Raw genomic sequence first — 13158 nt, forward strand, 5'->3', positions numbered from 1 at the left:
CAATAATTACTTTGAATATAAATGCAGTAAACACTCCAATCAAAAGAAACAGGGTGACAGAGTGGATTTAAAAAACAAGGCCCATCTATATATGCTGTCTATGAGAGACTCATTTTAGGCCTAAAGACACAGGCTGGAAGTGAGGGTATGGAGAAACATCTATCATGCAAATGAAATGGAGGTCAAAAGAAAGCCAGAGTACTAATACTTATATCAAATAAAATAGACTTTAGTTTTTTAAATTTATTTATGTACTTTGAGAGAGCAAGCAGAGGAGGGGCGAGAGAGAAGGAGAGAAAGAGAATCCCAAGCAGGCTCTGCACTGTCAGAGTGGAACCTGATGTGGGGCTCGAACTCATGAACTGCAAGATCATGACCTGAGCCAAAACCAAGAGTCAGACGCTTAACTGACTGAGCCACCCAGGCACCCCTAAAATAGATTTATAAAACAAAGACTGTAACAAGAGATAAAGAAGGACACTATATAATAATAATAATAATAATAATAATAATAATAATAAGGGTACTATCTAACAAGAAGATATAACAGCTGTAAATATTTATGCACCCAACAGAGAGGCACCCAAATCTATAAAACAGTAACAAACATAAAGGAACTAATCAATAATAATACAATAATAATAGGGGACTTTAACACCTCACTTACATTGACAGACAGATCATCCAAACAGAAATCAACAAGGAAACAGTGGCTTTGAATGACACACTGGAACAGATGGATTTAACAGATATATTCAGAACATTCCATCTTAAAACAGCAGAATACACACTCTTTTCAAGCGCACACAGAACATTCTCCAGAATGACCACATATTAGCCCACAAAACAAGCTTCAACAAATTCAAGAAGATCAAAGATATACCACTCATCTTATCTGACCACAACTTTATGAAACCAGAAGTCAACCAACAAGAAAAAACCTGGAAAGATCACAAATACATGGAAGTTAAATAACGTGCTACTAAACAATGAATGGGTTAACTAGGAAATAAAAGAAGAAACAAAACAGTACACGGAAACAAATGAAAAAGAAAACAATGGTGCAAAACCTCTGGGATGCAGCAAAACAGATTCTAAGAGGAGAGTTTACAGCAATACAGGCCTACCTCAAGAAGCAAGAAAAATCTCAAATGAACAACCCGACCTTACACCTAAAGGAGCCAGAAAAAGAACAACAAACAAAACCTAAAACCAGTAGAAGGAAGGAAATAATAAAGATTAAGCAGCAATAAATGATATAGAAACTATAAAAAACAATAGAACAGATCAATGAAATCAGGAGCTGGTTCTTTGAAAAAAAAAATCAATAAAATTGATAAACCCTTAGCCAGACTTACCAAGAAAAAGAGAGAAAGGACCCAAATAAATAAAATCACAAATGAGAGAGGATAAATAACCACCAACACCACGGAAATACAAACAGTTATAAGAGAATATTGTGGAAAGCTATATGCCAACAAATTGCATAACCTAGAAGAAATGGATAAATTCCTAGAAAAATATAAGCTACAAAAACTGAAACAAGAAGAAATAGAAAATTTGAACAGACTAATAACCAGCAAAGAAATTGAATTAGTAATCAAAAAACTCCCAATATACAAAAGTCCAGGGCCAGATAGGCTTCATGGGTTAATCCTATCAAACATTTAAAGAAGAGTTAATACCTCTCCTCCTCAAACTATTCCAAAAAATAGACAAGGAAGGAAAACTTCCAAATGAGGCCAGCATTATCCTGATACCAAAACTGGATAAAGACACCACTAAAAAACAAACAAACAAACAAACTACAGGCCAATATCCATGATGAAACTAGATGTAAAAATCCTCAACAAAGAAATAGCAAAACGAATTCAACAATACTTTAAAAAAATCATTCACCACAACCAAGTGGGATTTACTCCTAGGTTGCAAGGGTGGTGCAATATTCACAAATTAATCAGTGTAATGCATCACATCATAAGAGAAAGGGTAAGAACCATAAGATCATTTCAGTAGATGCAGAGAAAGCATTTGACAAAGTACAACATCCATTCATGATAAAAACCCTCAACAAAGTAGGTTTACATACTTTGTTGTAAGAGGAAACATACCTCAACACAATAAAAGCCATATATGAAAAAGAGAGCTTTTTCCCCAAGGTCAGGAACCAGACAAGGATGTGCACTCTCACCACTTCTATTCAACATAGTACTGGTAGTCCTAGCCATAGCAATCAGACAACAAAAAGTAGTAAAAGTCATTCAAATTGATAAGGAAGAAGTAAACCTTTCACTATTTGCAAATGATAAAGGATTATCTGATAAAGGACTGGTATCCAAAATATATAAATAACTTATAAAAGTCAACATCCAAAAAATAAATAATCCAATTAAAAATGGGCAGAAGATATGAAGAGACATTTCCCCAAAGACGACTTTCAGATGGCCAACACATTACATGAAAAGATATTCACCATCACTTACCATTGGGGAAATGCAAATCAAAACTACAATGAGATACCTCCTCACACCTAGCAGAAAAGCTAAAATCAATAACACAAGAAACAACAGGTGTTGGCGAAGACGTGGAGTAAAAGGAACCCTCTTGCACTTTTGGTGGGAACGCAAACTGGTGCAGTTGCTCTGGAAAACAGTATGGAGGTTCCTCAAAAAGTTAAAAATAGAATTACCCCACAATCCAGTGATCACACTGCTGGGTATTTACCCAAAGAACACAAAAACACTAATTCAAAGGGATACATACACCCCTATGTTGGATAAGTGGACAAAGAAGATATGCTGTGTGTACACACACACACACACACACACACACACACACACACACACACAGAATGGAATATCATTTCGCCATAAGAATGAAATCTTGCCATTTTCAATGACATGTATGGATCTAGAGAATATAATGTTAAGCGAAGTAAGTCAGACAAATACCATATGATTTCACTCATGTGTGGCATTTAAGAAACAAAGCAAAAAGCAAATGAGCAAAGGGAAAAAAAGAGACAAATGAAGAACCAGACTCTTAATTATAGAGAACAAATTGATGGATACTAGAGGGGAGGTGGGTGGGGATGGGTGAAATAGGTGAAAGGGGTTAAGGAGTGTACTTGTGGTGAGCAACAGGTGATGTATGGAACTGTTGGCTCACTATATTGTACCCCTAAAACTAATATAACACTGTATGTTAACTAGCTGGAATTAAAATAAAAGCTTAAAAAATAAAATAATTAAAATTTTAAAAATAAAAAAAATAAAATGTGTGTTCCCATAAAAATGATTAAAAATAAATAAAATAAAAGAGATTCACAGTGAGACACATTGTAGTCACACTGTTGAAAGACAAAGGCAAAGAGAGAGTCTTGAAAGGAGTAAGACAGAAGTGATGCATCACACAGAAAAGGTCCTCAATGTGGTTAGCAGCCAACTTCTCCCCAGAAACCAGAGGCCAGCAGCAGGGGGATTACATAAAGTGCTGAAAGAAAATCACTATCAACCAAGAATGCTATATCCTGCAAAAACCTAAGGAAGTTCATTGCTAGTAGATCTGTCCTAAAAGAAATGCTAAAGGAGTTCTTCAGGCTGAAATAAAAAGACACTAGACAGTAACTTCAAGTCATACAAAGAGATAAGAATTCCAGTAAAGGAAACTACACAGGTAAAAACAGAACCCAGTATTTTTGTATCTTTGATTTGTAACTTCTCTTTTAGTTTTCTGTATGAGTTAGAAAAGAGATGCATAAAGCAATAATTATAAATCTATATTAGTGGGCATACAATGTACAAAAGATGTAAATCTGTGACAACAGAAAGGAGGGGCAGAGCTGTATAGAACAGAGTTTTTGTATACTATTAAAGCTAAGCTTGTATCAATTCAAACGACACAGTTAAAGATTTATGAATGTTAACTGCAATCCCCATGGTAACCACTGAGAAAATAACTAAAATGTACACAGAAAAGAAAATGAGGGCATCAAAAGTATGCACTAGAAAGAAAAACCAAACACAAAAGAAGGCAGTATTGGAGTAACTGAGGAACAAAAAAGACATAAGACGTATAGAAAACAAATAGCAAAATGGCATAAGTCCTTTCCTATCAGCACTTTAAATGTAACTGAGTTCAACCCACAAATTAAAAGACAGAGAGTGGCAGAATGGATTAACAAAACATGATCCAAAATATACGCTATCTATAATAGACTCATCTCAAAGCCAAAGATACAAAAAAGTTGAAAGTCAAAGGATGAAAAAAGATATTTCATGCAAACAGTAACCGAAAGAGTACAGGGATAGCTATACTAATGGTTTGCCTTAAGTCAAAAAACTGTTACAGGAGACAAAGAAGGTCATTATATATTGATAAAAGGGTCAGTTCATTACGAAGACATGATACATTTTAAATATATATGCACCAAACAACAGAGTCTTAAAATATGAAACAAATATTGACAGAACTGAATGAAGAAATAAAATAGTTCTATAATAATAATAATTGGAGACTTTAATACCTCACTTTAAAGAATGGAAAGAAGGGGCACCTGGCTGGCTCAGTTGGTAGAGCATGAAACTCTTGATTTCCGGGTCATGAGTTCGAGCCCCACGCCGGGTGTAGATTACTTAAAAATCTTTTAGGAAGGAAGGAAGGAAGGAAGGAAGGAAGGAAGGAAGGAAGGAAGGAAGGAAGGAAGGGAGGGAAGGAGGGAGGAGGGAAAAAGAAAAGAACATGTAGACAGAAGATCAATAAGGAAATGGAGGACGTGAACAACACTATAAACCAACTAGATCTAACATACATATAAAGCACAGTCCACTCAACAACAACAGAATACACATTCTTCTCAAGTATACATGACACATTCTCTGGAACAGATCATGTTTGAGGTCACAAAACAAATCCTAATAAATTTCAGAAGACTCAACATACAAAGTATCTCATCTTCTCTGACCACAAGAGAAAGAAGCTGGAAATCAGTAATAAAGGAAAACTAGAAAACTTAAAAACGTGTGGAAATTAAATACACACTCTTACATAACCAATGGGTCAAAGAAGGAATCACCAGGGAAATTAGAAAATACTTTGAGAGGAATGAAAATGAAAACATAATATACCAAAACTGATGTGATATAGTGAAAGCAGTGCTCGGGAGGAAATTTATAGCTCTAACAGTTTACTTAAAAAAAAAAAAAAAAAAAAAAAGAAAACTGATCTCAAACCAATAACCTAACTTTAAATGTTAAAGAACTAAAAAAACCTTAAGAAACCAGAAAAAAAAAACAACTAAAGCCAAAGCTAGCAGAAGGAAGAAAATAATAAAAGTTACAGTGGAAATAAATGAAATAGAGAACAGAAAAATAATAGAATTAATGAAATCAAAAGTTTATTCCTTTTTCTTTTTTTTTCTTTTTGAGAGAGAGTATGTGTGAGAGCGAGTGGGGGAGGGACAGAGAGAGAGGGGACAGAAGATCCGAAGCAGGCTCTAGCTGACAGCAGCGAGCCCGACGCGGGGCCTGAACTCACAAATCCTGAGATCATGGCCTGAATCGCAGTTGGATGCTCAACCAACTGAGCCACCCAGGTGCCCTAAAAGTTTATTCTTTGAAGAGATCAACAAAATTGAGAAACCTTTAGTTGCACAGACTAAAAAAACAGAAAATGCAAATAACAAAAATCATAAACACAAGTGGGAACGTTGGGTGTAGATTACTTAAAATTCTTTTAGGAAGGAAGGAAGGAAGGAAGGAAGGAAGGAAGGAAGGAAGGGAGGAGAGAGGGAGGGAGGGAGGGAGGAAGGAAAAAGAAAAGTTAAGAAAGAAAAGAACATGTAGACAGAAGATCAATAAGGAAATGGAGAACATGAACAACACTATAAACCAACAAGATCTAACATACATATAAAGCACAGTCCACTCAACAACCACAGAATACACATTCTACCTATCTTACAGAAGAAAAAAAAGGATTAGAAGAGAGTACAATGAAGAATTACCAACAAATTAATATAGATGCAATGGACAAATTCCTATAAATATAAAAATTACCAAAATTGACTCGAGCACTGGAAAATCTCAACAGACCTGTTACAGCTAAAGAAATTGAAACAGTAATCAAAATCCTCTCCAAAAAGAAAAGTTCAGAATCAGCTTCACTGGTGAATTCTACCAAACATTTAAAGAACTAACACTGATCCTTCTCAAAATCTTCCAAAAAATAGGAGGAAAACATTTCCTAACTTGTTCTATGAAGCCAGCCCTACCTTGATACTAACGCCAAAGACACCACAAAAAGAGAAAATTACAGACCAATGCCCCTTATGAATATAGTGAAACATTCTTTCAATTTTTTTTAATGTATCTAATTTTGAGAAAGAGAGAGAATGTGAGCAAGGGAGGGGCCGAGAGGGGGAGAGAGAGAATCCCAAGCAGGCTCCACACTATCAGCACACAGCCAGATACAGGGCTCGATCCCACAAACCGTGAGATCATGACCTGAGCAGAAATCAAGAGTCGGACGCTTAACCGCTGAACTACCTAGGCGCTCCGCCCTACAGTCAAAAATTTTTAATAAAATACTAGCAAACTGAATCTAACAGTATATTCAAAAGATACACCATGACAAAGCAGAACTTATCCCAGGAACGAAAGATGTAAGAAAACCAATGTAATATATACCACATTAGTAAATGAGGGCAACTCTTCCCCAACACATGATCATCTCAATAAATGTAGAAAAAAGCATTTGTCAAAATCCAACATTCATTCATGATAAAACACTCAGAAACCTAGAAATAGAAGGAAACGTCCTCAACTTTATAAATACAGGGTATTTATGAGAAACCACAGCTAACATCATACTTAACAGTGAGAGACTGAATGCTTTCGCTCCGAGATCGGGAACAAGAGAAGTATGCCCACTTTCACCATGACTATTCAACATTGTGGTGGTAGTTCTAGTCAGAACAATTAGGAAAGAAAAGACATAAAAGGAATCAAAATTGGAAAGGATGATGTAAATCTATCTCTATTTACAGAGGATCCTACATATAGAAATTCCAAGAATCCACAAAACAACTACTAGAGCTAATAAAAAAATTCGGCAAAGTTGCAAGGTACAAGATAAATGAGCTGTATTTCTACATAACAGTAATGAACAATTGCAATAGGAAATTAAGAAAACAATTACATTTATAATAGCATCCCAAAGAATAAAATACCTAGGAATAAATTTAACTAAGGAGACAAAAGACTTGTGCACTGCAAATTATAAAGCACTGCTGAAAGACATAAAACTAAATAAATGGAAAGACATCCATGTTCAAGAATTGAAAATTCCAACAGCTTTTTCTTGTCGGAAGAATCGGCTTTTCCAATTCTCAAAATCACGCAGGAATTGCAAGGACCCCTGAATGGCCAAAACAATATCGAAAAAGAAAAACGTTGGAGGACTCACACTTTCCAATGTCAAAACTTACTACAAAATGACAGTAATTAAGAGAGTGTGGTAGGTACTGGCACAAAGACAGAGCTACAGACCAAAAGAATAGGATTGAGAGTCCAGAAATAAATCCACACATCAATTGCCAATTGGTTTTCAACAATGGTGTCATGATCATTCAAATGGGGAGAGAACAGTATCTTCAACAAATGGTGCTGGAACAACTGCATATCCACATGTGAAATCATTAAGCTGGACCCTTTATCTCATACTACATACAAAAATTAAGTCAAAATGAACTACTAACTTAAATTTAAGAGCTAAAACCGTACAACTTCTTAGAAGAAAAATTAGGTTATGGTAAATCTTCATTATCTTAGATGTCAGCATGGATTCCTAGATAGGACACCAAAAACACAAGCAACAAAAGAAAAAAACAGATAAACTGGACTTCATCAAAATTGAAACGTTTTGGGCATCAAAGTACATTATCCATAAAATGAAGACAACACAGCCTTCCAGAAAAGAAAAAGTGAAAAGACGACCTACAGAATGGAAGAAAATACCTGCAAATCATGTATCTGATAAGAGTCTAGTATCCAGATTATACAAAGAACCCTCACAACTCAACAACAAAAAGACAAACAACCCAATATAGAAACTGGCAAAGAACTTGGATATTTCTCTAAAGAAAATATACAAATGGCCAAAAAGCACATGAAAGATGTCCAACAACAACATTTATCACTAACAAAATGCGAATCAAACTCACAATGAAATACCACTTCACACCTACTAGGATGGCTATAATTTTTAAAAAGGGAAAACAGTAAGTATCACCAAGGATGTGGAGCAAACAGCAGGCTCACACATTGCTGGTGGGAATGGAAAATGATTCAGCTGCTGTGGAAACAGTGTGGCAGTTCCTCAAAAAGTTAAACACAGAATCGTCACATGATCCAGTAATTGTACTCTTAGGTATGTATATACCCCCAAAGAATGGAAAGCAGGTATTCAAACAAATGTTTGTACATAAATATTCACAGGAGCACCATTCCCAACAGACAAAAGGTAGAAATAACCCAAATGTCCATCAATGGATGAACAGATAAACAAGTTACGGTATATACATACTATGGACTATTATTCAGCCATTAAAAGGAAATGTACTGATACGTGTTATAATGTAGATGAATCTGGAAAACACTATGCTAACTGAAAGAAGCCAGACACAAAAGGTCACATATTATATGATTCCATCCAAATGAAATACCCAGAATAGGTAAATCTAGAGAGACAAACAAGCAGACTGGCAGCTGCCAGTGGGAGGGAGAGGAGTGGATGGAGAGTAATTACTGACTAGATACTGGTTTTTATTTTAGGGTAATAAAAAGATTTTGGAACTAGACAGAGGTGGTGGTTGCACAACACTGTGGATGTACTAAATGCCACTGAATTGTTCATTTCGATGTTCATTTTTATGTGGTATGAATTTCACCTCAGTTAAAAAAAAAAATGGGGGAAAACCAAAACCAAAAAACAAAAAACTAAAAATGGAGTAAGCTAAAAGTCTGGTCTCTATCAGAGATTACAAACTATTGTCCAGAGATGAAGTTGCCCGGCAGATATCTTTTTGCTTTACATAGTGTTTAAACAGTTACCAGTATTTTTAAAACTAGGTGACTTCTCAAAACATCGGGATCTCTGGCCATTCTTGGAAATATTTCTGTAGGATAAAAACTGGCTATTATCAAGCAGTAGTTGCCTCCTGAGACGGTATTACTTTCCCATTGACTACAGTCTCTTCCACATTCTATGGTCTTCCTGATACCAAGGCCAAATTTAAATTTTGTCATGCTTGCCTCACTACTTTAAACAGAAACTAAGAATAAAAGTGGGATATCTCTTACACTCACGCTCCCACCGAAAATTGAAAAATAAAAGTCCATGTGTTTACTTCCAGCCTGCTTTACTCATTTGTATTTACTGCTTCACACTCGTGACTATTTGAATTTAGAAATCTGGTTCTTTTTGCTTACAAAGATAGAAATCAAACACTCCGAACAAGATTAGAATTAGGTTAACCATTTACACCCTGAATTCCAAATTCACCTTCTGAGACTTGGCTGCATGAATAATCAAAGTTAGTCACTTGCAAATAAATACATGCCCAAATAGTTTCACCAATCGAGGTTGAATAAATTTGGATTGAAGAAGGCAAAGCAAAATCCATCTCTGGTCACTCGGACCTCTTTTCCCTGCTAGAGCACCAGTGTTAAAATGGAAGGTGAAGAGTTACCAGCTCACGTTTACTAAGAGGGAAGAATGGAAGTTGAGGAGAATACGTTGGATAATATTCTCATCTTGGAAGCACTGTTTAGATCCTGTTTAGAGGATCTCGTGTAGGTTCCTGTCCAAGACACACAGGGAACCCAGCACTTTTTTCTCAGTAGCTTAGCCTTGGGGACATACACAGAGGTCTTTGTTGCAGGGGTGGGCGTGGTGGATTAAGAAATGAACATAATTCCTGAGAACTAACTGCATCAGGCGCAGTCTAATTGGACTTTAAATTAAATGCTTTAGCTCATTCCATCATTAACAGGTGTTTAGCCCCATTTTGTAGAGTGCTAGAGAGGACAGGGACATAAAAGTCAGCGGTATGGGGGCTGTAAGTCTGTCTGGTTCCATCTACTTTTCTGCCTAGAACATGTTTCCAGCCTCAAAGCTCTTCAAACTCTAGCACTCATTTTCTCAGAGTCGCAGTGTAATGTGGCTTCTAATGAGGGTAAGACAGGGAGCTCTTATCTGGGCTGAAGGAAGTTGGCAATGCCTGACAGGGGAAGAAGTGAGGCACTATTGTTGTAACTGACACTCCCTTCTTCCTTTTCTATGCCAAGGTGGGAGGCCTTTGAAACTATACAACTTGCCATGCTTCCTCCCCCGGAGGCACAGCCTCCATACCTGTTCGAAATGCACTACAGATTGAGCTCTGTGAGGGTATAGGCTTTCATTTATCCACCCTTGTATTTAGGCATCACACTCGGCATAGCAACTGGCACGTAATCAACGTATTTTTATTAAATGAATGTTATCACCCTAAAAGAAACAGAAGAAAGCAGAAAGGAACCCATCTAGCCTTGTCACATAGAGAATGCTGGACGCAGGTTCTGGTAACTCTGTGAGCAGACGCTGAGTAGTACTTCTGTGGCTACATATTTACACTGCTTTACTCTTTAGCCCATCTCTGAGATCCCCTAATGGCTATAAATGTGATACTGGAAATGAAACACAGAAGAGAAAAGAAGGATAGCAGAAAGATCTAAAGTAAGAAAATTCTGAGAATGGAGTCCAGTCTAAAGAGCACCCCTGCTGACTGAGCTTGCTAACCTGCAAGCCCGTTATGGCAGGTGGTCTGCTAAACTAAAATAGCAACGGCTGATTCCTCTATTAGATGAACAAAAAGAGAGACCATGGAATTTACTGCTTAGAAAAGCTTTTTTAAGATTTCCTGAAAACCTTTTTACAGCATTATAATTAAAATTAAAAGCTCTATTAACATATAAGTCCAAAACATGAAAAGATATTCAACATCTAACGTGAAAAAAAGCAAGTTACAAAATATAGATTGTTTTTTTGCTTTAAAAATGTATTATAGAAAACATGGAGGAAGATAATCTGAACTGTTCATACTGTTCAAGAGTCAGGAGTTAGAATTATGGGGAAGTTTACTCTTTCCACACATTACGGGGTGGATGCACTTTGTACATTATATAGTTCTATAATGTTAGAGTTTTCTTTCATAATTAATATGTATTATCTTAGATGTGATCAGAAAAAATAAGAAATGCAAAAATAAAAGGAAACTGAAAAAAAATGTCTCCTAAAAGTATCTATATCGAAAGAGAGGTCAAAGAAAAATACTATTTAGTAATCTAAAGGAGTGTTTTGAAACCACCTTCTTTTGGAACTCTAAGGCCCCTCGCGTTCTTTGAGAGCCAGCACAGGACACGAGGGGAGATGATCTCCAGACATGCCCCTACCCAAACTTCTCAGCTTCAGTATTTTACTTTTATGTTTTAATAATGAAGTTCTGCCGATAATGAGTTTAAAAGCTCATTATCTAACACGGTGTATCTAAAAAGGTGTAACTATTTCTGAAATGTTCCTCAAAGCACTTTCTGGGGTCTGAGTAAGCTTTCCAGGAAAACAGATGTGTTTTCCCTTGTGTTTTCTGAGCACAAGATTTTAATACCTAGCTTTTTAGTGGAAGGTCTGCTGCATTTATGAGCTGTCTGGATAGAAAGCCGGGTGCTCTATGCATAAGGATCCTCTGTTCAAGAAGGCCAAGGCAGCAGGAAGCCTCTCATACCCCACCATCTGGCCAGCCTCTCTGAATCATGGTCAGCCATCCAGAAGCAGAAGATTCAGGATCACTAGAGACTATTTTCAGATGAATGAGAACTCAAGCCTGAGCAATTAGAAATAGGTCAATGACTTTTTAAAGCAACTTTCTTAAAAGACGATGCTTTTCTTTGCAAAATTCTTTTCTCATCACTCGTCTTTCTTTAAATAGAATATGGTAACTGCCTATAAATCCTTTTCCTTGTTTTTGGAAGTCTTCTGTTACAGAACTCGTAAGTATTTTTGGAGGTTACTTGTATTTCTCTAGCCTTGAATTCTTAAGAGAAAATCTGACTTTAGAAATACAAACGAGAGGCTTCAACATCTGAGCTAAAATAAAATGTCTGTATTCTCTAGAGTTAAAAAATGCTTTTTAGAAATTTTAATTTTTTCATTTGGCTCTTCATTATCTGTAATAACCAGGGGAAATCTTTCAAATGAAATCCTTTCCCTTGTTTTGTTTACTCTTCCTGACTTTCACAGCCGTATCTTCATCTGGATTCTTATCGGGCCGAAACTAATAAGGCATTTTCTGTGCATTGTATCTCTGTGCTTCCTGACTGAGACCAGCAGAACCCATCTGTGAATTTCTGCTTCGGAACCAGCAGGGGGAGCTCACTCACACGGGAATCTGAATCCCTCTGCGCAGGGATGGTGGGAAAAACAACCCAACTTTCTTCAGTAAGACTGGCCCTTTTGCATTATGGATAAACCATCACATGATAAGCAACAGGTTACGGACAGTGGTGCTGAGATAAAGAGAAGAGTTCTTGAGAGAATGTATTTAGAGACAGCCCGGCCTCAATGGCAAGGCCACTGTCCCCAAGCAGATGCACACTCTGCCTGTACCTGTTTTTCAAGGCTTGGCTTGCTAAGCTGTACAGTCTGAGGTCCAGCGAGTCTGGTCCCTGGAGTAGCTATCACAATGCTGGTGAGCTGGGCCATAGGGAACGTTTTGGCTATGGTTGCAGTCTGCCCATTGACGACACGGACGGGATGGATGGAATTCTGGGAGGTAGGGAGGGTCGTGGGGGTGAACTTGGTCAGCATGACAGGCCTCTGGATAAGTTGAGGAGCTGCAAGCATGGGAGGAGGTGCTGGGGCAATAGGAATGTTATTCTGTGCCACAGGCTTGGGTCGAACCTATGGGGAAAGAGAGAACAATTACTGTATTACTTCAAGAAATTTCATAAGCCTTGTAAGTCTAAAACATTGCCAGGTCTTTTATACTATATATGTGAAATGGTATTGAGTACCAATATTTATTAATATTCATTTTGGTGTTATTAGTCCTATACATATCAGGAT

The 13158-nt window shown here is 36.9% G+C and overlaps 1 protein-coding gene across 22 annotated transcripts in view; it reads right to left on the reverse strand.

Annotated features, from left to right (window-relative positions):
* The window catches only part of PHF21A (PHD finger protein 21A), a 194764-nt gene that overhangs the window by 28330 nt on the left and 153276 nt on the right, over positions 1-13158 (reverse strand). For all 22 annotated transcript variants that reach the window (XM_042957605.1, XM_042957617.1, XM_042957614.1 and 19 more), the window contains one exon: positions 12700-12993. In XM_042957605.1, the coding sequence (XP_042813539.1) occupies positions 12700-12993 (294 nt within the window). The remainder of the gene's footprint in view (positions 1-12699; positions 12994-13158) is intronic.

The sequence above is a fragment of the Panthera tigris genome, chromosome D1 (assembly GCF_018350195.1).
Source record: "Panthera tigris isolate Pti1 chromosome D1, P.tigris_Pti1_mat1.1, whole genome shotgun sequence".
Taxonomy (NCBI): domain Eukaryota; kingdom Metazoa; phylum Chordata; class Mammalia; order Carnivora; family Felidae; genus Panthera; species Panthera tigris.